General features: G+C 43.9%; 1 protein-coding gene and 1 non-coding gene across 2 annotated transcripts in view; both read left to right on the forward strand.

Moving 5' to 3' along the window:
• Positions 1 to 20267, forward strand: part of RSPRY1 (ring finger and SPRY domain containing 1) — a 47905-nt gene extending 27638 nt beyond the window's left edge. The window contains exons 6-15 of the mRNA XM_040329162.1: positions 1267 to 1325; positions 1882 to 1948; positions 2031 to 2162; positions 4445 to 4560; positions 5296 to 5439; positions 7628 to 7739; positions 12008 to 12110; positions 12194 to 12346; positions 15801 to 15905; positions 19629 to 20267. Of these exons, the coding sequence (XP_040185096.1) occupies positions 1267 to 1325; positions 1882 to 1948; positions 2031 to 2162; positions 4445 to 4560; positions 5296 to 5439; positions 7628 to 7739; positions 12008 to 12110; positions 12194 to 12346; positions 15801 to 15905; positions 19629 to 19725 (1088 nt within the window). The 3' untranslated portion in view covers positions 19726 to 20267. The remainder of the gene's footprint in view (positions 1 to 1266; positions 1326 to 1881; positions 1949 to 2030; positions 2163 to 4444; positions 4561 to 5295; positions 5440 to 7627; positions 7740 to 12007; positions 12111 to 12193; positions 12347 to 15800; positions 15906 to 19628) is intronic.
• LOC120918130 lies at positions 19301 to 19434 on the forward strand. The gene has a single exon (XR_005744339.1). It is a non-coding gene; the product is annotated as a small nucleolar RNA SNORA5 (small nucleolar RNA).
• Positions 20268 to 26328: the final 6061 nt, after the last annotated feature.

Below are 26328 nucleotides of genomic sequence, written 5' to 3' on the forward strand. Positions count from 1 at the left end.
TTGCACACATGTAGCCCCATTTCTCCTCTACAAGGGTGCAAAGTTTGTCTGGGGGACCTACGGCTGAGAAGCACCGATTTTTCAAAGCTGGACACCCCTTCCATAGACTCCCATGTTAAACGTCATTCTAGTCATGGGCACAGTGAGGCATGCAGATGGACACCCTAGGCTTATACTCAAGTCAATACGTTTTCCCATTTTTTTTTTTTGTGGTAAAATGAGGTGCCTCGGCTTATACTCGGGTCGGCTTCTACTCGAGTATATAAGGTAATTAGGGTTGTCCCGATACCGATACTAGTATCGGGACCGATACCGAGCATTTGCGCGAGTACGTGTACTTGCGCAAATGCTGCCGATGCCTAACCCGATACTTCTCTATTGCGAGGGCGGCAAAGGGGGCGGAGAGTGGGCGGGGGGCGGAGAGCAGTTTTCAGGCAGGTAATAAGTGGCTGTAATTAGTTCTTACTGTTCTGTATCATGTCGCACTGTTCCCGGTGGCCCCTCCCTTCCTCTCCTCTCGTTGTACGCTTGTGACATCATCTGAGATGGAGGAGAGGAGGGGCCGCCGGGGAATAGCGCAACATGATGGAGAACAGTAAGAACTTATTACAGCCACTTATTAAAGATGGGAGCCCCTTCCTGCGCTACTCTGCATTTAAAAGGAAACAAACAAAACAGTGCCGTGCCCATTAACCTGATGTGCTCCGTGCCCAGTGCCCTGATGTGCCCAGTACCCCGCAGTGCCCTGATGTGCCCAGTACCCTGATGTGCACCATACCCTGTGCCCAAGTACCCCGCTGTGCCCTGATGTGCCCAGAACTCTGATGTGCCCCATTCCCTGTGCCCAGTACCCTGACCACCAATGTAAGAGACATTCTTAAATTTGAAAACTGTCACATTAAAAAAAAAGTATCGGTATTGGCGAGTACATGAAAAAAAGTATCAGTACTTGTACTCGGTCCTAAAAAAGTGGTATCGGGACAACCCTAATGGTAATCAATCAATGCAATACCTTATAGAAATATTTGAATAAATATTAATACAGGTTATACTCTAGTGCTGGGTTCCATGATTCAGTTCCCACTGGCCATGTGTATTTTCTCAATGTTTCCTTCCACAACCCAAAATGTTACTTGTAGGTTGGCACCATGTAAGTGAATTGAATAGGGATAGCATTACATATATTAAAAGGGTATAAAGTTTTTGTCTCCTGAACTTTCTAGGGAATTTTTTTTTTTCCTTCTAACACCTGCTGTTTTCTTTCAGGCCCTGCCAGCATTTCTCTACTGAGTCCAGGGATATTAGAATATTTGTTAGAAAGTTTGGTAAGTGTTTTTTTTTTTTTTTTTTCCTTTTTGTTGGGTTGCTGTTGACTTATGAAGGCACCATATTGGATGGTGTCATTGTGAAGGTAAATGAGCTTGCACATTGTGATGGCTGCCTGGCATTCTAACTGACGTATTTAAGCGCAAAAGCGACTCCATAAGAGCTTGTTGTAAGAAACCCATTGGAACAAAAGTTTCTGACAAACCATATAGTGAAGGATTCATAAGGATGACAGCTCTGGAGATTGCAGTTTTTCAAATACAAGTCAACAATTGGTTGCTTTCAATTCTTAATTCCAGGCTCCCAATAAAATTATGCTCTCGAAACTGCCTGTTCATAGCCTACGTTTTCCAACGGGCATCAGTAAGACCTTGTGTAATGGGAAGTTGCGGGCAATATGCTGTGGATTTTGGAAGTTGCAACTGCATTGTCCCAGTGCCACCAGTCAATCTCTATTGGTAGAATCGCCAATCTGTTGTGTGTAGAATTTTTTTTTTTTTAATATTATAAAGTAATGTGTGTACAAACTATAACGCTATAACTTCTGTCTTCTAGAATTTCAGGTTTCATCCCATGGTCATTCTGTTTGCACTTATTGCACTGGAAAAATTTTCACAAACAAGTAAGATCTGGTTTGAGACTTTTGCTATACACCCATATTCTAATTCAGTCCCATTCTAATATCATTCATGCCTCTCTTGTAGGTGAAAACAAGATGACTGTTTCAGAGTCTCAAATTAGCGACCGTCTGCTTTTGCTGGAGACCTGGACAAACAATGGTGACTTTCTAAAGCGTCAGGTTGGCTTCTGTGCCCAGTGGAGTCTAGATAACCTGTGTAAGTTGTCTGTAAACTCGCATTCTAGCCCAAATTGAAATTTGGACCTTTGATATACATTCAGGGAGTGCAGCCTACTTGCTTTATAGTTTCAGTATTTTATCCATATAGCAGTGCAGTTTACCAGTTCACCTTACTTCCCTTTGCTGATAATATAGGAACACCTGCTTGTTTTTTCAGGAGAGTTATTCCCAAACATACACCCAGCAGCGTCTTATTTGCCACATACAAAAATTCAGAAATTTAAGTTGGTATCAAGAACTTTGCCATAGTCCTGGATTGTTTATAGTGATTAGTGACACAGGAAACAACGCAAGTGAGGTTACACAGCACCCACTTCAGGAAGTACATTCCCAGTGATCCTGTGAGATGCTTCCTGAATTCTGGTTATGGTCCATTACAGAAAACCTAGATTAAGGTCATTTTGAGTAAATATTTTGATTGCAGTATTTGCTGGATAGCATTAGTAGCTCACTGATTACTTGTTGCTTGGAATTCTTCAGCTTGTTAAATAAATGAGAGAGTGTGTGTGATGGAGAGAGAGAGAGATATAGATATATCGCTCTAGTTGGGCTGCGGAAATTAGCGATTAATTCCTTGATTAATCGTAAAAAAAATTGATCGGTACTAGTGGTACAACGGATCGTAAATGATCCGTGATCCGAACGGGTCACCATATGCGGATCTGCACACCACGTGATCTGTGGAGCTCCGCTGCTGCCTCGACCATAGGAAAGGCCGCGGCTTCAGCCTAGCTCCCAGAGCGGCGGCCATCTTGGTCCACCCAACGGTGGCCTAGGTGAGCCTAGAGCGGCGAGCTGACGTAATCACCCGGCCTCAACTGCTCGTGTTCGGCTGGCTTCTCTGGTAAGACTAAGCAAGCACTAATCTTCCTATACAGTGGGGAGATGTCTGTGGATATTACAGTGGGGAGATGTCTGTGGATATTACAGTGGGGGAGATGTCTGTGGATATTACAGTGGGGGAGATGTCTGTGGATATTACAGTGGGGGAGATGTCTGTGGATATTACAGTGGGGGAGATGTCTGTGGATATTACAGTAGGGAGATGTCTGTGGATATTACAGTGGGGGGAGATGTCTGTGGATATTACAGTGGGGGAGATGTCTGTGGATATTACAGTGGGGGGAGATGTCTGTGGATATTACAGTGGGGGGAGATGTCTGGATATTACAGTGGGGGGAGATGTCTCTGGATAATACAGTGGGGGGAGATGTCTCTGGATATTACAGTGGGGGAGATGTCTGTGGATATTGCAGTGGAGGGAGATGTCTGTGGATATTGCAGTGGAGGGAGATGTCTGTGGATGTTGCAGTGGGGGGAGATGTCTGTGGATATTACAGTGGGGGAGATGTCTGTGGATATTACAGTGGGGGAGATGTCTGTGGATATTACAGTGGGGGAGATGTCTGTGGATGTTGCAGTGGGGGGAGATGTCTGTGGATATTACAGTGGGGGAGATGTCTGTGGATATTACAGTGGGGGAGATGTCTGTGGATATTACAGTGGGGGAGATGTCTGTGGATATTACAGTGGGGGAGATGTCTGTGGATATTGCAGTGAGGTGGTGATCCGAAAAATGTATGTGCGTTTATAATCGAACATGAACATTTTAATCAGTAACAGCCCTAATATATATAATGTCTCTTTCTCTCTCTCTCTCTCTCTCTCTATCCGTTTGAGGCTAATATGTAAAATTTGGAGCAAAAAGGATCTAACAAAAGTAAGGCTGGGTTCACACTTGTGCCACAGACCACATTGATGTGCAGATTACATGCGATGTCTGTGCAATGCAAATTCAGCCATAAAAACTGTATGGATGAAATCGCATTCGCACCAATGTGGTGCAGGATCCAATTTTTTTTTGGCCACGCTGGAATTGTATTACATGGGTGTTCACACTTATGCGATCCGATTCCTGCACAGTTCGCACTGCGATCTGCAAACCGATCTGAGGCTGTCATTAACTTTATATCGACACCTCCAGCAGTTCACAGATGTCAGTGTGAACCAGTGTGTGATGCAGGAACCGGCACTAAATCGCAGGGTTTCACGCATCACACCAGTGTGAACCGGGACTAAAGCTTTTGCCCTTGGCAGCCACTTGGGATTTCTTCATTTCTCCAGGATTGAACAACAAGGAATTGTGCATGATATGGTATTGACAGCTCCGGTTTTCAAAAATCTAACCCTGGAGTGTTGCAGATGATATGCATTGGGGTTTGGTGTTGTCATTTTTGCTAATTCCATTTTCTGTTTTAGTTTTAAAGGAAGGCAGACAATTAACTTATGAAAAGGCAGATTTATCACCAATCAATGCCATGCTTAATAGTAATGATGTGAGCGAGTACCTCAAAATTTCTCCATATGGACTAGAAGTAAGTGTTCAGCTGTTTTTGTCTTTGTAATTCATGCCTATAAACATAGTATACCAAGGGTTACCATCATTAGTTTTTTATTTATGGGGGGCAGTTATTGGAGACTTTTATTGAGAGAAATGTACAAAGCTGCCATTGCTTCTTCTGAAAATGTCACTTAAAGCGGAGGTTCACCCAAAAATCAACTTTCTGCCATTAGATCCAGCATACTGCTGACATCTGCAGTATGTGTTTTTTTTTTTTTTTTTTTTGTACTTCTCGTTTATCAGCCGTTATTATCCGGCTCCGAGCGGGGATTTCTGTGGGGAATAGGCGTTCCTAAACCAAGCGGATTTGATTGACGGGCTGCTAAAGCGTGTCACGCCTTCCAAAAATACCCGAAGTCACACTCGGGTGTTTACTGCGCCTGCCGTGTAGCGCTGACTGCGCAGGCGCCGTAAACACTCGAGTGTCACTTCAAATATTTTCGGAAGGTGTGACGCGCTTTAGCAGCCCGTCAATCCAATCTGCTTCCCCCCTTCCCCCTCCTAACGTCTGAGGTGCTTACATTTTAGTACTGTTGCAACATTCGTAATATTTTGGACCAGTTCAGATTCAGTTAATGTTAAGAATTGATATGTAAATCTTGTATAATAATTTTCATCCCATTAGTGACTGGTAAGTTCTCTAGTATCCATATTGGTGCTCTTCTCTGCAGGCTGTGCCTAACGTAATGTGTTTTTACTTGTGTACTAGGCCCGCTGTGATGCTTCATCATTTGAGAGTGTTCGCTGCACGTTCTGTGTAGACTCTGGTGTGTGGTACTATGAAGTGACTGTCATTACCTCTGGGGTCATGCAGATAGGATGGGCCACTAAAGACAGTAAATTCCTTAATCACGTAAGTAACAAAGGGCAAAATTGTATTTTAAAGGAAATGTAATCATTTATTTTTATTTTTATTTCCTTTTTTAAGGCTGTATTCACACCTGAGCGTTTCAAAGTCGTGCGTTTTTTTTAATACCGCGATTTTGTTCAGGTCACCAATGTAAAAGGCAGAAAAACAGGAGATCTGCACAAAGAAGCTCATGTTCTTTTTTTGAGCTCAGGGCGTTTTTGCTTCAGGTGCCAAAACACCCAGGGGCAGATCCACAGAGAGAGTACGCCGGCGTATCTACTGATACGCCGGCGTACTTTCAAATTTCCCGTGTCGTATCTTTGGTTTGAATCCTTAAACCAAGATACAACGGCATCTAGGTTAGATCCGACAGGCGTACGCCTTCGGATCGTAGATGCAATACTTCGACGTCCGCTGGGTGGAGTTCTCGTCGTTTTCCGCGTCGAGTATGCAAATTGGCTATTTCCGACGATCCACGAAAGTACGCGCGGCCGTCGCATTCTATTACGTTGTCTCTAGTAGTTTTTTTCCGGTGTATAGTTAAAGCTGATTTTTTGCGGCGTATAGCTAGACTTGCCATGTTAAGTATGGCTGTCGTTCCCGCGTTTATTTTGAATGTTTTTATTTTTTTTTGCGTAAGTCGTCCGTGAATCGGGATGGACGTAGGTCACGTCTAAGTTAAAAAAAAAAATGACGTCCTTGCGACGTCATTTAGCGCAATGCACGGTGGGAAATTTAGGGACGGCACATGCGCAGTTCGTTTGGCACGGGGACGCGCTTCATTTAAATGAAACACGACCCCTACCCGCCGATTTGAATTAGGCGCCCTTACGCCACAAGAGATAAGTTACGACGGCGTAGTGTATCTCCCATATGCTGCGCCGGTGCAGATCTCTGTGGATCTGCCCCTCAGATGTGAACTGGTTCCGTTGAAATTAATGGAAATTAATCCATTGAAATTAATGGGATTTTGCGTGTATGTGTGTGTGTGTGTGTGTGTGTGTGTGTATGTGTGTGTGTGTGTATATATATATATATATATATATATATATATATATATATAATACATTTTGTACCGTTATGCTAAGATGTTGCTTATGGTGGGTGAGTTTTAACTAGATTAATGATGTATGCTGGTGGTACCACACTGAGCAATGTCACATAGCTGTAGTGTCTCTTGTCTTTCTTGCACCAAAATTGCAAAGCCTTTGGTAGTGGAGATCAAGTTTGTTTTTTATTTGTGTTGGGTTGCAGGCTTCTTTCATAATGATGTGGCAAAGACCCAACTACTGTCAATGCCCTACAGTTTTTTTTTTTTTTTTTTTTTTTTTTTTTTTTTTCTAAACAGCCTGTCCCCTTCCAGTAGCTGCAGAGAAGGACCCTTGCTCTATGTAGGGAAGCAGTGGTCTCCCTGCAAAGGTCTGACACACACCCTACTGAGTCAGATCTATAGCTCTGCAATCGCCAATACTCAAGCTCTTTTCCTGACTCGGTAGGGGACATATTGAACTTCTGCAGCAAAATAACTACTTTACTCAGAGAGCAAGGGTCCTTCTGTGCAGATGCAGGCAGAGGACAGGCTTTGGCTCAATTGTAAAGTAAAACAAACTAAGACTTTTCTCGCCTTTTTTAGAGGGGTTGTAAAGTCAGAAGGTTTTTGATCTTAAAGCATTCTATGCATTACGATAAAAAGCCTACTGTGGAACAGCAGCCCCATTAACACTTAACTGAGCTACAGTGATGTCCACGAGTGTCTCAGCTGTTCAAGATTCTCCCTCCTGATTGGCTGAGACACAGCAGCAGCGCCATTGGTTGCCGCTGCTGTCAATACAATTCAGCTAGTCAATCAGGGGAGAGAGAGGGGGCTGAGTCTGGGCTCCCTGTCTGAATGGACACCGGGAGCTGTGACTCGGGTGCCCCCATAGCAAGCTGCTTGCTGTGGGGGCACTGAACAGAAGGGAGGGGCCAGGATCACAGACAAGGAGGATCTAGGCTACCCCAGCATGCAAGTATAACGTTTATTATTTTTATAGGTAAAAAAGAGACTTTACAATCACTTTAGGTTTGGTGCACTTGAAATGTATTGAACTTTCACTGTTAATTATTAAAATTGACATTATAAGCCTCTATTGCTCATAAGTTAAAGATGGATCAAGATGAATCGGTAAACAAATATCTGTCCCTAATGTAGGAAGGATACGGCATTGGGGATGATGAGTATTCCTGTGCATATGATGGCTGCAGGCAGCTGATCTGGTACAACGCAAAAAGTAAACCTCACCAACACCCCTGCTGGAAAGAAGGTAAGGCCTAATATTTTCTGTGCCCCATGGCACAAGAACAAAGCTAATGCCCGTACACACAATCCGAATATCGTACGACTTTTTCCACTTAAAGTGGATGTAAACCCCCAAAAAAATGTAGAGAATAAGATTTCCTATCATCTGTGCCCAGTCTTGCCACACAGAGTTCATCCAGCTCTGAGCAATCCTCTTTTATTGTTCAGTGAAAATAAAAAGACTTGCAGAGAAAAACCGAAGTCCTTTCCGCCCCCTTGCTTCGAGTGACAGGTTATTTACATATCTCGTGCACTAGCTTGGACACATGCACAGCCTGTGTAAAAAGTTCACAATTCACATCCCCCTCCCCTAGGGGTGCAACGGATCGTCATTGATCCGTGATCCGCACGGATCAACCTATTCGGATCGGTACACATGTGATCCGTATGATCCGTACATTGCGAGCTCCCTCAGCCTCCTCTCACTGCAGTACACTGACTGACAAGAAAGGAGGAGGCGCTAGCACTCGGCCAATCAGGATGCAGAACAGAAGAGACGACCCAGAGTTGCCCTGCCTCCAAACCAATCATCGGGCGCGTTACAAGCAGGCAGCGTGTGTTAGTGTTTTGGCCGGAGCCATGTGTGAAGGGAGAAGGAGCGCTGCGGAGCCCGGGGGGGGAGGAGGAGGGGGAGGCCGAGTGTTTGTTATTGTATTCCTGGACGGGGGGACGGGGGAGGATGCTATTCGGCATCACCAGCACTGGACGAGGACGAGAGCAGAACACATACGGTAGTTAATACATTGCGAGTATATGACACATTCCTCCCCTCCACACTGTGTCCCCTGTCATCACACACACACACTATGGGGACACCATCATACCCCACAATAATCACTGACAGGTGAAGCCCTGCTGTGTGTGTCCGATCATATATTTTTTTATAGTTATTTTCAACACAAAACTGAGCTTATGTGCATAAATACAGTGTTTAAAAAACCAACAGACTGTTTAGTTTTAAAAGCAGCAGCAAACCTTACATGCTTAATAATGTGACAGAACACCTCTGATTTCACATTTAGTTAAATGTGAAATCAGAGGTGTTCTGTCACATTAGCAAGCATGTAAGGTCAGCAGGTTTGCTGCTGCTTTTAAAATGTAACATGTAAACAGTCCGTCGGATTTCCAAACACTGTATTTAAGCATATAAACTCCATTTTGTGTTGAAAATAACTATGAAATATAAAACTCTGGTGGGTGTAACAAGATTTTTTTATTTTTTTTGCTGATCCGAAAATGATCCGATCCGTGACTCCTGATCCGAGGATCGATCCGATCCGTGAGTTTTTTGATCCGTTGCACCCCTACCCTCCCCTCCCCTTCCAGCTGCCAGTGCTCTGACTAAATACATCTCCCCTAATCACTTGTCTATGTATATTCTGATGGCTGATTACTGCAGCATACATTTCCTCGTCACGCTGAACTGGGGATCACACCCCATATTATGATAAACATCCAGGCAAAACACAGGAAAGGCAGCCAATCCTGGGAGAGCTGGAGGGGATTTGAATTGTGAACTTTTTACAGAAGCTGTGCATGTCTCCAGTCTAGTGCACAAGATATGTTAATAACCTGTCACTCGAACCAAGGGGGAGGAAAGGACTTTGCTTTTTCTCTGCAAGTCTTTTTATTTTCACTGAACAATAAGAGGATTGCTCAGAGCTCGATTAACTCTGTGTGGCAAGACTGGGCACAGATGATAGGAAATCTTATTCTCTACATTGTGACATAAAAAATATATATATTTTTTGGGGGTTTACATCCACTTTAAGTGGAAAAAATCCACTTTAATAGTCGCAAGTAGAAATTTAATGGGGTTACTAAAGTCACAAATTCTTGTACGACAGAAAAAAAAAATCGGAAGTGTTGTAATGTATTTTGTATTGTATTTTCGGTCGACAACTATACTGACTAAACAAAAATCGTACGATCTGGTATCGTACGAGGAACATTTTCGTCCTTGTCCGATCTAATAATATCGTGATCGGCTCTCAAAAGTAGTGTACACAGGATCCAAAAATTTTACAATTCTTCCCCGGGCTACAGTTTTTGTCCGATATTCGGATTGTGTGTACTGGCCATAATGCTGCTGTTCCAATAAAGAGAGAGGTGGAGAAGCGGGCTTTCAGCTGCTGCCGGAGGAAAGGGAACCGGTTCCAATTAATGCCGCCCCTCACCTGTCCAGGTTCTGGGGTTGGCAAGGAAGGGACATGAGCTACCCGTCACCCCCACTGTTGACAGGTTGATTGCTGTTGATGGTTTGCCGACTCCTGCTTTATTGCCCTTTTGCAGGGGAGATTTTTCCTTCTGGGTATGTTTATAGGACAGGAAGTAAAAGGAAAGCTCTCCAATGGGGACTTGGACAAGCAAGTTTTTATTAGTAGAGTAGATAGGATTAGAACCGGCATCAGGTTTTCCTTTGCGGTCTGTGTCCCTGTTGAAATTTCCTAACTTCCTGCTGTGTCACCAGGACAGAACAGAATGTTGGAGGAAATTTCCCCAATAGGGATAAGAACATCCATAAAAACTCAGAGGTTTAGACCCTTCCCAACTCTATCCAAAGTTTAACCACATTTTTTCTGAGTGTACAGTTTGCTTCACCACGTTGACCCTGTGGGGAGTGCGTTGGCCACAGCAGTGGTGATAACTAGTGTCCCATGACCACCTGTAGCTGGGTATCTGACGTGGGGAAATGCTGGTAAGTCACCCACCACTTTTCATCCACCTTTTAGCTGCTGTATAATCACTTGGCAATCGCACTATAGCAAAAAGACAGTCGCCCAGTTCTGGGAGGGAGTCTGTTGACGTCCTCCCAGAATGCCACCCCCCTGCACACCCTCGGGGGTGCTCTTTACACCTTCGGGGTGCTCTCTACGATTGCTGTGTCCTTCCGAGATGGCTGATCACAGATTGAGGTAAAGGGCCAATCACAGCGGCCCTTTATTATGTGATTGGTGGTGTCCAATCACAGCTCATCACATGTAAACAAATGCCAGTTATGGGCATTTCATTTCCTCATTGTCAGTGTGTGAGGAAAGAAATTGAAAACCGGCTATCCTGTGACGGGACATTTACACTGATAATCGAGACACTGATCATCAGTGCAGCCCCATCCGTGCCAATCGGTGTTCATCAGTGTAGCGTATAAGTGCAGCCTCATCAGCAAACATCAGTGAAGAAGAAAAATTGACAGTACAGTAAAACCTTGGTTTGCGAGTATCATTTGTTCCAGAAGCATGCTTGTAATTCAAAGCACTTGTATATCAAAGCGGGTTTCCCCATAAGAAATAATGGAAACTCAGATGATTCGTACCGCAACCATTTACTTAATTTCATAGTCCATATACAAAGATTATGGTAATGTGATAGGTTGTGTTGTCCATCCACAAATGGAAGCCTCCACAAGGGGATTAGAAGCAAAATCTAGCAGGAACTACAGAGTATAAAAGAGAAGAGAGGCGCCTCTAAGTGTAGCAATATGTTGTACTTTCATTAAGGGCCAGTTCACACCATAGAAACGCAATCTGTATGCGTTCCAGGTGCTTTTATTGCACACGTTTTAGGTACGTTTTTAATGCAGTCCAGTGCTTTTTTTCATACCTCCTTTTTTATTAACCTTGGATAAGGACAAGTGTTCCAGTGCGTTTTTGGTGCATTTAGGTGCGTTCCAGTGCAGGTCAAATGCAGCATGCTCTACTTTTTTTTTTTTTTTTTTCTGGAACTGCAAGCACTGGTGTGAACTATGCCATTGAAAACCATATAACCTACTTTCCATGCGTTTTTGATGCAGAAAAAAATGCACTGGACTGCATGTGGTGTGTACTGGCCCTAAATGTAACCATATTGCTACACTTAAAGGCGCCTCTCTTCTTTTTTATACTCAGTTGGGACATGATGCTACTCCTATATCAAAACATCGCTTGTATATCAAGTCAAAATGTATTTTAAAATGTTGCTTGTCTTGCATAACGCTCTCAAACCAAGTTACTCTCAAACCAAGGTTTTGCTGTACTTATTTGCTACTTTTTTTTTTTTTTTTACTCCCAAAAGAAAGCTAATTTGTGTGGAAAAAATTATTAAACCGACACAATTGTCATTTATAGTGTGACCGCACGGAAAGCTGGAAATTGGTCTGGTCAGAAAGGGGGTGAAGGTGCCCAGTAGGCAAGTGGGTAAAGGCTACTTTTGGATTGTGGTATTTTATTTTTTATTTTCTTCTCTTAAATCTTCCAGGTGACACTGTCGGCTTTTTATTGGATCTGCACAAAAAGTTAATGATTTTTTCATTAAATGGACATCAGCTTCCTCCTGAGAAGCAAGTTTTTACCTCCGCAACGTAAGTCCTGACCTTGTGTTCATGTGTCCCATTGTTGAAGTTACTCTTTCATCATTTTGGGGTTGCTGTTTGTTTTTTTGTAGGTCTGGATTTTTTGCTGCAGCAAGTTTTATGTCCTATCAGCAGTGTGAGTTCAATTTTGGAGCCAAACCCTTCAAATATCCACCTGCAAACAAATGTAGCACTTTTAATGAGTATGCTGTTCTGGCCCCCGAAGAAAAGGTCATTTTGCCAAGGTAAGCATTGAAGGTACAATGGTTTTCTAAAAAGGTCAAAGTGCTTATCTTTTTAACCACTTAAGCCCCGGACCTTTAGGCAGCTAAATGCCCAGGCCAGGTTTTGCGATTCGGCACTGCATCGCTTTAACAGACAATTGCGCGGTCGTGCGACGTGGCTCCCAAACAAAATTGGCGTCCTTTTTTCCCCACAAATAGAGCTTTCTTTTGGTGGTATTTGATCACCTCTGCGGTTTTTATTTTTTGCGCTATAAACAAAAATAGAGCGACAATTTTGAAAAAAATTCAATATTTTTTACTTTTTGCTATAATAAATATCCCCAAAAAACGTATATAAATTGATTTTTTTCCTCAGTTTAGGCCGATACGTTTTCTTCTACCTATTTTTGGTAAAAAATATCGCAATAAGCGTTTATCGATTGGTTTGCGCAAAATTTATAGCGTTTACAAAATAGGGGATAGTTTTATTGCATTTTTATAAAAAAAAATTTTTTTTACTACTAATGGCGGCAAACAGCGATTTTTTTTTTTTTTTTTTTTTTTTTTTTCTCGTGACTGCGACATTATGGCGGACACTTCGGACAATTTTGACACATTTTTGGGACCATTGTCATTTTCACAGCAAAAAATGCATTTAAATTGCATTGTTTATTGTGAAAATGACAGTTGCAGTTTGGGAGTTAACCACAGGGGGCGCTGTAGGAGTTAGTGTTCACTTAGTGTGTGTTTACAACTGTAGGGGGGTGTGGCTGTAGGACTAATGTCATCGATCGAGTCTCCCTATATAAGGGATCACTCGATCGATGCAGCGCCATAGTGAAGCACGGGGAAGCCGTGTTTACATACGGCTCTCCCCGTTCTTCAGCTCCGGGGAGCGATCGCGACGGAGCGGCTATAAACGCATGTAGCGGGGGGGGGCCTGATCGGACCCCCCACCCGCTAGAAGGCAAGGATGTACATGTACGCCCATTTGCCTGTACGTGCCATTCTGTGGACGTACATATACATGCAGCGGTCGGGAAGTGGTTAAAGGCAGATTTTGTAACAATTTCAGCTTTCAATCTATTAATGTGCTGTATTTTTTTTGCAGTTAGTGTAGATACCTGAATTTGTCCCAATATCACTCCAGTAATCCTCTACACAGCAGCACTCGGACTGGGAGAAGGACAATACTAGGAGCCTGTAAAGCTTTGTTACATGTACTGAGAGAATTTAAAATGCTAGGGGGGAGAGACTAGTGTAAACGAAGGGTTGGGGAGGAGGCACACACCTGCTACACAATCTCTGCTGTGATTCGGTACAGCACAAGTTGGTCAGCGGGTTCCAGCCAATTATTTAGGCCCCTTTCACACTGGGGCGAGAGGTGCATTTTTAGCGGCACTTTACCGATAATTTTGCGGCGCTATTCGGGCGGGGCGGTTTTACCCCCGCTATCAGCCGAGAAAGGGTTAAAATCGCCCACAATGCGCCTCTGCAGAGGCGCATTGCCGGCGGTATAGCCACGCTGTCCCATTGTTTTTAATGGGCAGCAGCAGTGGAGGAGCGGTAAATGCACCGCTCCAAAGATGCGGCTAGCAGGACTTTTTTTCCCGTCCTGCTAGCGCACCGCTCCAGTGTGAAAGCCCTCGACGGCAGCAGCTGTTTAGGGTCAGTTTGCAGGCGCTTTTTATAGCGCCTGCAAACCGCCCCAGTGTGAAAGGGGTCTTATGGCCAGGACCTGCTGATTTGCCTGGGCGAATCGCAATACAGAGCACTGTGTTTACTAGCAACATGGAGCAGAGATGTCGATTAGTAAAATAAGCACATATTACATATTGTTGGGCACACAGATAATCCCCTTGATCACCCCTAGATGGTAACCCCTTCCCAGCCAGTGTCATTAGTACCGTGACAATGTATAGTATTGGCCATGATCACTGTATTGTTGTCACTGGTAATGTCGGTGTCAGTCGCTGATCACCCCCATTAGGCTTCATTTCCATGGACGTTTTTACAGCCACTTTTTTTTTTGCCTTTTTTACAGCTTGTAGCGGTAGCGTTTTTTAACGTCTGACGTTTTTACAGCTCTAAGGCTGGAGCTTCAGAACGCACTGGTCCTGTTTTTTTTTTTTTTTGCAGCTTAAAAATGGCTCATCCATCTACAGCTCAAAAACGTCATGGTGGGCATGAGGCCATAGACTAACATGGAGAGCCGTTTTTAAGCTGCAAAAAAAGCTCAGAAAAGTGGCTGTAAAAACGTCCATGGAAATGAAGCCTTACTGTTATTAGTTTTTTTTTTTTTTTTTTTATAATTAAAATATGTGTGTGTGTGTGTGTGTGTGTGTGTGTGTGTATATATATGACATACATACATACATACATACATACATACATACATATCATTATTTGTCGATGCTATAACGTTCAAGCAAACCAATCAATATACACTTATTATTTTATTTGAATTTTTTTTTTTTACAAAAGACATGTAGCAGAATACATTTTGGCCTAAATTTATGAAGTTAGATTTTTATTTTATTTTTTATTGGTGGTGTTTTATAGCAGAAAGTACACAATTTAGATTTTTTCGAAATATTGTTTTTTTTTTTTTTTGTTTATGTAATAAAAAATAAAAAAAACCCAGAGGAGGTGATCAAATGCCACCAAAAGAAAGCTCTATTTGTATGGAAAAAAAACACAGAAATGTAATTTGCGTACAGTGTTGCATGGCCATGCAATTGCCAGCTAAAGTAGCACAGTGCTGAATAGCAAAAAATGCCTTGGTCATGAAGAGGGGGTAAAACCTCCCAGATCTCAAGTGGAAAATTAGCATGCTTTGGGACAATGTTCATAGCGTAACATTATGTATTTTACCCCAAAAAATTGGGTCATGTTTTGCGTGTGTATGTGTGTATGTAATATATATATATATATATATATATATATGTATGTATGTATGTGTGTGTGTGTGTGTGTGTGTGTGTGTGTGTGTGTGTGTGGATATATGTATATGTGTGTGTGTGTGTGTGTGTGTGTGTATGTATGTATGTATGTATGTATGTGTATATATATATATATGTATGTGTGTGTGTGTGTGTGTGTGTGTGTATATATATATAATTTGGGGGACCTAACTAATTTTATTGCAAAAAAAAAAAATACAGATTTTTAAACAAAACCATCAGTAAAAGGCCTGGTCTTCAAGGTGTTTCCAGGCCTTTTTTGATGTTGGCATATTTTGATGTTGGTCCAAGGTAAGGATTGTATGATGGATGGAGATGTAGATCTCTCTGTCTTTATCTCATTCGTTTTTTTTATTTTTTTTTGCTGTAATAGTTTCTTTTTTTTTTACGATTTTATGTTTTTGCTGTTTTTTTATATTTGTGTCTACAAAACTATTTATCTTTCCTTGCATTATGTACAAACTATATTTGGACATGCATACAACAAAGAGTATTATTTTCTGTTTCTTTAGACATAGACGCCTAGCGTTGCTAAAACAAGTCAGCATCCGGGAGAACTGCTGTACATTATGCTGTGATGAGGTAGCAGACACAGAATTAAAGCCCTGTGGCCACAGGTAAGTTACAACTGGGTTTAGTCTCATTTTGTCTGTGTATAACTGCTATGTGAGCTTCTTGGGCCTTCCGATTCTAAATCCATGGACGTTAAAATAAAATATGCCGAGACCGCCCGCTGGCTCTAAGGCTAAGAGACCGCCCGCTGGCTCTAAGGCTAAGAGACCGCACGCTGGCTCTAAGGCTAAGAGAACTGAGCGATCAAAACATTGGCAATCGCTCAGTTCTCAGAGCTCCATGAGCAGAGAGCGGGTTACTGTTAATCTCCCCGGCCCACTGCTCTGCCCCCCCCCCCCTCTCTGTTCACAGGAGCGCTGGGCTGCGGAGGGGCTAGCTCTGGCTCACTGTGGATCGCTGAGAAGCTGAGCGGAGTGTCGGTTCAGGCATGTGGGCAGATTGTGTCGCGATCGATCCCAAGCCTGGCCTGGCTCTGATCTGTGACAGTCATCTGACAATAGGCTTCAGCCCGCTCTCTGCTGAAAACGGGTCACAAGAGAGCAAAACGGCCAGTACCGCCTGTAACCCATAGAAGTACAGCTATACAAGCTTTGGCTTTACTTCTCCTTTTTAATATGGACCAGCCTCCACTCTTATGGGATGGTTTTTCACAAGATTATGGAGTGGGTCTGTGGCATTGTGTAGCCGTCTAGTAGCTGTCTAGTTTGTATGTGTGTGTTTGTGTTGTGTTTTTTTTTTTTTTTTTTTTTTTTAGGTCAGGTTTTGATGGATGAAAGAACATGGCTTGCAATCAGTAGCATACCAATTTATTTCAAAGATATTCAGTAGAATAGAGGTCAGGGCGCTGTGCAGACCACTTGAATTTCTCACCACCACTCATCAATTTTTTTTATAGACCTGGCTTTGTGCGCCTTAATTTGGAGAGGTGTTCACATTCTGTTGGACATATAATGTAATCCAGGGGTGTCCAACCTGCAGACCTCATGCGGCCCAAGAGTATTAACCATGTGGCCCGGGGAACATCTGGAGGGATGCCGTGCAAGTGTAGCAGCCGCAGTGCCCGGCACAGACAAGCCAGGCCCATTCATGTCTGGAGGAATGCTGGGAATGTCATGTTTGCAGTAGCAGCCACAGCGGCTGGCACATCTGGAGGGATGCCGGGGGTTCTCTGTTTGCAATAACACTGGCAGCAGTAAATGCAGGGATTCCAGCCACCTCCAGGCAAGTAAAATGCCTCATGGCTGGATCTAGGTGGGTGCTGGAGTGGGCCAATTTCAGTTGCGGCTCCCCACACAGCTCATCCAATCATTTAAATTCTGATCTTCCTGACTTTTTCTGCTCAACAGCTATCCTTAAAGTGGTTGTAAAGGCACAAGGTTTTTTACCTTCATGCATTCTATGCATGAAGGTGAAAAACCTTCTGTGTGCACCAGTCCCCCCCTTATACTTACCTGAGCCCCCTCTTGATCCAGCAATGTCAACGAGAGCCTTGCCTCTCCGAGGACTTGCGCTCCTGATTGTCTTTTGACAGCAATGGGAGCCATTGGCTCCCGCCAATCACAGCCAGTGAGCCAATCAGGAGACTGAGGGGGCAGGGCTGAGCCATGCCTCTGTGAATGGATACACAGCCGTGGCTCGGGAGCATGCCTGTTTGGCTGCCCCCCCCCCAGCAAGCTGCTTGCTGTGGGCGCACCAGGGAGGAGCCCCGATCCTGATAAGAGGAGGATCTCGGCTGCTCTGTGGAAAACCACTGCACAGAACAGGCAATCAGCTGGGAGCGTGATGACGTCAGCGATACTCGCTCCACCCGACGCTGCGTTTCTCCCAAAAGGGCATCGACAGGAAAGGAGGCGTAGGGGTTTATTACTTTCAGAGCCGGTTCACACATGGGCAGCACGACTTGCCGAGCGATTCGGCAAGGCGATCTGCACACGACTTCAGAGGCGACTTGCAAAATGACTTCTGTATTGAAGTCAATGCAAGTCGCCCTGAAGTCGTCCCCAAAGTCGTACAGGATTAGAACGGTTCCATAGTACAGAGAACGGAGAGAGACTTGCCAGGCGGCTAAGTCACCTGATGAGTCGCCCCCTGTGTGAACCAGCTCTAAAGGATAACTAAAGGTTTGTGGTTTTTAAAAAAACAAAAAGAAAACAAACGTGTCATACCACCACTGTGCAGTTGGCTTTGCACAGAGTGGCCCCCGATTCTCCTCTTCTGGGGTCTTCCAGCCACGCTCCTGGCTTCTCTTCTCGAGTGCCCTGTTGGAGAAGTGATGTCCCTCGGGTGCACTCCCATGTCCTGCTGCAACGTCTTTTGACACAGGCAGCAGGACTCTGCACTGGATTAGATTGACAGCAGCGGGAGCCAATGGCTGCACTGCTATCAATCTATCCAATCGAGACCCGGGACACCGGCTGGAGCTGCTGTGCTTCCTGTAATGGGAAAGACCGGGTTTAGGTAAGTAAAAGGGGGGGGGCAGCTGCATTACGGGAGGTTTTTCACCTTAATGCATAGAATGCACTAAGGTGAATAACCTTAAGGGTTTACAACCCATTTAAAGAGGAGTTCCACCCAAAAATGGAACTTCCTCTTAATCCACTCCTCTCCCCCTTATATGCCACATTTGGCATGTAATTTTTTTTTTGGGGGGGGAGTGGGGGCTTCAGGAGAAGGGGACTTCCTGTCCCACTTCCTCCTTCCGCCGAGGGGCTGCAAAGGCGATACGTCATATCGCCTTTTGGCAGCCCCTCCCTGTAGGCGATCGCCTGGGACACCTGACAGGTCCCAGGCGATCGCCTGTCCAATCAAACAGCGCAGCGCCGGGCCGCGCGCATGCGCAGTGCCGCTCGCGCATGCGCAGTGGGTGCCCGGCTGTGAAGCCGAAAGCTGTCACGGCCGGGTGCCCACAGTGACAATGAAGACGCCGGCCGGGGAGGGGGGGAGAGGAGCGGACCCCCGGCAGGCGCGTCGCTGGAACGCTGGAGCAGTTAAGTGTCAGTTTATTAAAAGCCAGCAGCTACACTTTTTGTAGCTGCTGACTTTTAATAAACTTAAAAAATGGGTGGAAAACCCCTTTAAGCTGGTTACACACTTTTTTTTTTCGGTCAACCCAGCGGGATGAACAAACAAAACCTGACGGATTACTGTACTAACACAAGCAATGTTGGTGTGGCGATTTCTCCCTTCCCCACCCCCCAGAACACAATGATCAGTGCTGGCAGCCATTGACCACCAGTGCTGTTCAGATGCTGGTTTTCCAGTATGCCCGTTGGACAGAAGCTAGTTGTGAGACCGGTGTAATGTGCACAACTCTTTCCTTATTACTATACACAAAAGGGAAGGATTAATAACGTATCCTTCATGTACCCAGCAGCTGAGCCATACAGATCATCACTCCAGGGCAAGGTAGATATATAACTTTTGGGTGAACACCTTCCTGTGCAGCCTCGTCAAATTCAGCTTCGCCCACTCCTTGGTGGATGCTGGCCAATGGGCTGCTACAGAAACCTGTAGCTCATGGGCCTCGTACTCCGTCTGGTGGAGTATGGGGATAAGATTGTGCTGCAGACACATGTACAGTATGGAAATTACTAAAAGAAAGGAACTTTCTTTGTTTTTTTGTTGAAAACCAATTTTATTACCTTCCTGTAATTGAGTAGGCAAAGAACTAGTTATCCTGATCAGAGGGGGGCGGCGGCACACATGAAAGGTCCACTAGTAATATTTTCTGTATGGCGGATATATAACTAATGTATTTGTCTCTGCAGTGATCTTTGCATGGAATGTGCGCTACAGCTGGAGACCTGTCCACTCTGCCGACAGGAAATCAAAACGCGCGTCCGTCAGATTTCTCACATCTCATGACAGCCGTGGAGTCAACGCAGGAAGATTTTATTGACATCGTTTACAAAGGAAATCTTGCATATGTTTTATATCTGCTTCATTTGACGGAAATGGCCATATTTTACAGAAGTGGTTAAGCAAGAAGCGGCCCCGTCTGCCATCTTGGAGATTATTGGGAAGCCATGGAAAGAGACACTTTGCTTACATTTTGACTTGAGTTGGGTTTTATGCGAAAGACACAGACTGTCCCTTAGGGTACTTGTAGCTTAGGGGCATCATTTCCGCTATGTCCCACGCCCCTTTTTTATTTTTTTTGGCAGTAACTCCACCCAGTTTCAGGAGACCACACCCAGTGGTTGCAGTAACTATACCTTGCCTCAAGACACGCAAAATGTTTATTTTTTTTGCCACTGTTTTCCTCCTTTCATTTCCGGAAAAGGGTTTGCACTATAGTAATGCATCAATGTATTTGCAAAAAACTGTAACTTATTGTATTATACTGCAAAGTGTCTATTTTTGCCAGACAAAATACAGTATATGACCAATGTTTTCTATTCATGTGGCATTCTGCTGGTCAGTAGTTTTTTTTTTTTTTTTTTTTTTCCTTTTTAAAAACTGTGGATTGCAGGATAATTGTGATAAGTAGATCAACATCTAGGGCTTGATTTATATTCCAAAGAACATTTGGTTAAACTACGCAAACAAATTGCAATCTACAGATGTAACTGTACAGGTTTTTGTAATATGTGTACAGAATTCGAAAATCTTTTTCACTATTTATGATTTGATATAAGCAGGCTTGCCTCTGATATGGTCCAATATAGGAGGGATGAACAGAAACCCTAATTTCACTCTATGGGTGTGATGTGTTTGGTACAGGATGGCCCTCAATCGCTTCCATCTGCACGTGCAGCAGTGGTCTGACTATGCACTTCAATGCACGGTGGAGGTGTATTAACCACTTAAGCCCCGGACCATTTTGTTGCTAAATGCCCAGGCCAGGTTTTGCGATTCGGCACTGCGTCGCTTTAACAGACAATTGCGCGGTCGTGCGACGTGGCTCCCAAACAAAATTGGCGTCCTTTTTTCCCCACAAATAGAGCTTTCTTTTGGTGGTATTTGATCACCTCTGCGGTTTTTATTTTTTGCGCTATAAACAAAAATAGAGCGACAATTTTGAAAAAAATTCAATATTTTTTACTTTTTGCTATAATAAATATCCCCCAAAAACATATATAAAAAATGTTTTCCTCAGTTTAGGCCGATACGTATTCTTCTACCTATTTTTGGTAAAAAAAAATCGCAATAAGTGTTTATCGATTGGTTTGCGCAAAATTTATAGCGTTTACAAAATAGGGGATAGTTTTTTGCATTTTTAATATTTTTTTTTTTTTTACCACTAATGGCGGCGATCAGCGATTTTTTTTTCGTGACTGCGACATTATGGCGGACACTTCGGACAATTTTGACACATTCTTGGGACCATTGTCATTTTCACAGCAAAAAATGCATTTAAATTGCATTGTTTATTGTGAAAATGACAGTTGCAGTTTGGGAGTTAAACACAGGGGGCGCTGTAGGAGTTAGGGTTCACCTAGTGTGTGTTTACAACTGTAGGGGGGTGTGGCTGTAGGACTGACGTCATTGATCGAGTCTCCCTATAAAAGGGATCACTCGATCGATGCAGCCGCCACAGGGAAGCCGTGTTTACATACGGCTCTCCCCGTGCTTCAGCTCCGGGGAGCGATCGCGACGGAGCAGCTAGAAACGAATAGCCGCGCCTTCGTCCCGGTTTGCTCCCCGAGGTAAGCCGCACGCAGCGGAGGGGGTCCCGATCGGACCCCCGGAAAGGCGGGGACGTATATATACGCCCATCTGTCTGTCCGTGCCATTTTGCGGACGTAAATAGTCGTGCGGTGGGTGTTAAGTGGTTAAGCCTCGTACACACAATCGGATTTTCCGCGGACAAAGCGTAGGACTTTTGTCCAAAGTACATTGGCCATGAACTTGTTCTGCATACAAACGGCAAAGAATTGTCGGCCAACAAATGCTAAACTACGTGTTTGTTCAGCTTTTTAGCACCACCCTTTGGGCAACTTCTGCTAATGTTTTGTTATGGTTGGCATTGCTTCTGAGCATGCGTGTTTGTACTTTTGGATTTTTTTTTACGACAACAGGAAAAACAATGGGAAAATCGTGTACAAACGGTCGGATTATCCGGCAACATCCTACCATCACACAATTCCCGTCGGAAATTCCGATCGTGTGTACGAGGCTTAACACTGCTGTGCCGATCTGTGTTCACAATACAGGCGATGGAGACTATTCAGCACAATGCTAACCCTTGTCAGAGATATGGGGTGTTGCGTCTTGTGTATGCAGATTCATGAAGCACTATAGGGGCTCAGATCTGTTTCCTGGCACATAATGTGTTTTTTTTTATATATACCGCATTAATTTGTTTACATGATGTAGCCATATGTAAAGAATAGCGATGCATCTGTAAAAGTGACCAGCGTTCTATGCAGTAACAACAGCACCAAGTGCAGGGACCTTTTTAAAGTGGAGGTTCACCCGAAAACAATTATATACCATTACATCCAGCATACTTCTGACATGTACAGTATGCTGGTAGTTTTTTTTTTTTTTTTTTTGCTGTACATACCGTCTTATAGTTCTTTTTCACCCGGCTTCTGGGTTCTCACTACCGCCGGGAGTAGGCGTTCCTATGAAGAGGCGTAGATGATTGACGTGCAGATAAGGTGTGTCACGCGTTCAGGAAATAGCCGAACTGGAACTCAGCTCTATACGGCGCCTGGGCAGTCAGCTCTACACGGCTCCTAGTCTGTGCGCAGGCGCCGTATAGAGCAGAGTTCCAGTTCGGCTATTTTCGGAACGCGTGACGCGCCTTATCTGCATGTCAATCATCTACGCCTCTTCATACGAACGCCTATTCTCTGTGGGAGTGAGAACCCGGAAGCCGGGTGAAAAAACTATAAGACGGGTATGTACAGCAAAAAAATTAAAAATACCAGCATACTGTACACGTCGGAAGTATGCTGGATGTAATGGTATATAGATGTTTTTTAGGGTGAACCTCCGCTTTAAAGACTAAACTCCATGTTTAATGTCCCTCAACCACTTCGTTACTGGGCACTTTCACCCCCTTCCTGCCCAGGCCAGCTTTCAGCGCAGTCACACTTTGAATGACAATTGTGCAGTCATGCAACACTGTATACATAGGGTGTTTTTATAATTTTTTTGAGACGAATATAGGTTTCTTTTGGTGGTATCTACTCGCCACCAAGGTTTTTATTTTTTGGCAAACAAATGAAAAAAGAGCGAAAATTAAACCTTTTTTTTTTTTTCTGTTTTATGTAAAAAAAAATTATAAGTATTTATTTTATTCACTGATGTGTGCTGATGGGACTGCCCTGATGACCTGTGTACATGGCCCCTGTCACACTTGCCAGTTACCAGCAAGTTTGTTTACATGTGGACACAGTTGATCACATGGTAAAGGGCTGCGGTGTGGGTGCTGTTTTTACTTATTTGCAAAATGTTCTAAAGAAACTAAGTAATTATTTTTTTCTTCACTGATGTGCGCAGAGGCGGTGAAGAGAAAATAAATTGCTTTTTCGCAAAATGTTATAAAGAAACTAAGGAAAAACAGCGGGCCTTCACCATGTGATCAGCTGTGTCCAATCACATGTGATCAGTGCCCTCATTATCGGCACTCCTTTCCTCTCATAGATGCAGCATGTGAGGAAAGGACTGCCGGTAAACCTGTTTACCTTGTGATCAGCTCTGTCCCATTACAGCTGATCGCATGTAAAGGGCCTCTGTGATTTGGCCCCTTACCCCGATTTTGCGCAACAAGAGGCAGGGTTCTGGAAGGACGTCCATGGATGCCCTCCCAGAACTATAGTACCACGCTGTAGCTGTCTTTTGGCTATAGTGCAGTACTAAAGGGGTTGTAAAGGTTTGTTTTTTTATTTTCTAAATAGGTTCCTTTTTAAGCTAGTGCATTGTTGGTTCACTTATCATTTCCTTCCATTTCCCTTCTAAATGTTTTTTTTCTGTGTCTGAATTTCTCACTTCCCGTTCCTCCTCAGTAAGCTGTTCTGGTTGACTAACCCCCAGCCAGATGATGGTGTGAAGTTTACTGAGGAGAAATAGGAAGTGAGAAATTCAGACAAAGGGGAAAAAAACATTTAGATGGGAAATTTTAAGGAAAAGGTAAGTGAACCAACAATGCACTAGCTTAAAGGATCCTATTTAGAAAATAAAAAACAAACCTTTACAACCCCTTTACACGAGTGCGCTTGCCTCGGCTACAGTCAGTATACAGCACTGGAATCCACCTGTACCAATCCCAAAACAAAACAGAGTCGAGCTGATCGCTGCTCAGCCATTCACAGGAAGCTTTGTGTTCTGTGAATAAATACAAAGCATCCTCTGGCTGGGGTGGAGAGGGAGAGGATGATGACATAACTCCCTCCAACTCAAATACAAAGTGTCCTCTGACTGGTTGTTCATAGAATATAAAGCTTCCTGTAAATGGCTGAGAAGAGATCAGCTTCACGCTCTCTTATTCTGTGAGTGGGATGGGAAGTGCCGGAAATACATTGCTGTATACTGTAGCTGATGCTACATACAGTTAATACACCACGCCCTAAAAACGCACCTATTAGTGCAGTATATTATCATTTGGGCTAGCTTGGCCCAAACAAACTATTTAAAGGGACATTAAATGTGGAGTTGGGCTTTAAGATTGGAAGGGAGTGGGGTACAACTGTTGGGGGATCAATGTAGGGTGATAATCGGTTGCCACTACTGTTGTAGGTATGGAATAGGATACTGCGCTATGGATTGTGCTGTGTGTCTAAGTTGTATGCTGTTTTCCTGTGCATGGCCACTGACTTGCCGTAGTTGGGCTCTGTGATAGAACTGCAGTCCCCCTGCTCCACCACTTTGGGTATTGTTGGAAGGGCTGGTTCACACCACAAAAACGCATTCCATATGCATTTCTGCATGCATGTTTTTGATGCATTTCTAGATGCTTATTTTCTTTTCACTGTAAACGGGTCCGATGCTTTTTTACCGCATACTAGTACAGGAAAAATGCAGCATGTTCAACTTTTTCCCCTCCCTGGAACTGACCGCACTGGTGTGAACTATACCATTATAAACCATATAACCTACTTTCCATGCCTTTTTTGATGCAGAAAAAAAAACCCACACTGGACTGCACATGGTGTGAACTGGCGCTAAATCAGAAAAACAGTGGACCTATAGAAGTTGATTTTACTAAGGCCCCTTTCAGACTGGGGCGGGAGCGGTATAGCGCCGCTAAAAATAGCAGCGTATACCGTTGGATTTGCTGCAGGATTTGGCCGCTAGCAGTGTGGTATTAAGCCCCGCTAGCGGCCGATAAAGGGTTAATACCGCCTGCAATGCGCCTCTATAGAGGTGCATCGCGGGCGGTATTGCTGCGGTTTCCCATGGGAAGGAGCGGTATACACACTGCTCCAAAGATGCTGCTGACAGATTTTTTTCTCTCCCACCAGCGCATCGCCTCAGTGTGAAAGCCCTCTGGCTTTCACATTGAGTAGGTAGTGAAGGAGTTTTTCAGGCGGTATAGCAGCGCTATGTTTAGCGCTGTACTGCCTAAATAACACCTCAGTGTGAAAGGGGTCTAAGGCTGGGTTCACACTGCTGTGCAGAATGGCTCAGAGCAGGGGTCCGGTGCGTCCCTGTTTTCCATTTTCAGGGACCAAATCTTTGGCTAAAACGGATCAGAAGATGCACAGGACTCTTCTTCAAACCACTCAGCCATCCCGGAGCTGTGTGAATTGGCTCCATTGACATATGCAAATTGAATGCGGAGAAGCCCGCATCCAATGCCATCTAGTGTGAACCCAACCTCCAAAGAGCAAGGGTTGGTAATTTACAATAGTATATGTAGCTAAACAAGGTTAAATATCCAATCGTGTACAAGGGAAAGTATTAAAATCCTGTTTTTTTTCCCCCTTTCTAGCAGATTATTGGGTTTAAGGTGAACGGCCTCTACTCCTATTAGTAAATTAACCCCCATTATTTGGGAGGTTGCAGATCCTGTTCTCTGGGTGCAGGAAAGGAAAACAATTGGTTTATTAATTTTTAACAAGTCTTTCTTTTAAAATATCTCATGTTTTAGATGAAAGTTTATTTTTTTAACACTGCTGTTGAGTGGCTCCAGGTCTTTTAAATAGGAGGATGTTGATTGAAGATTTGCATTTTCCACAATGCCTAACGGCCAGCCCGTCCTCACGATCCGAATATCGGACGAAAACGATCGTCTGATTTTCGGATCGTGTGTACACTACTTTCGAGAACCGATCACGACAGTTCATCCGATTTATTATTTGATTGGACATGCACAAAAAATGTCTGTGTGTTGCCAGATCGTACGATTTTCGTTTAGTGAGTACAGTTGTCGTCTGAAAATACACCACTTCCAATAATTTTTTTTGTCGTACGAAAATTTGTGACTTTAATAACCTATTCAATTTCTACTTGTGACTATTAAGCAAAAAAAGTCGTACGATATTCGGATCCTGTGTATGGGCCAGAAGAGAATTG

This window comes from Rana temporaria, chromosome 11 (assembly GCF_905171775.1).
Source record: "Rana temporaria chromosome 11, aRanTem1.1, whole genome shotgun sequence".
Lineage (NCBI taxonomy): Eukaryota > Metazoa > Chordata > Amphibia > Anura > Ranidae > Rana > Rana temporaria.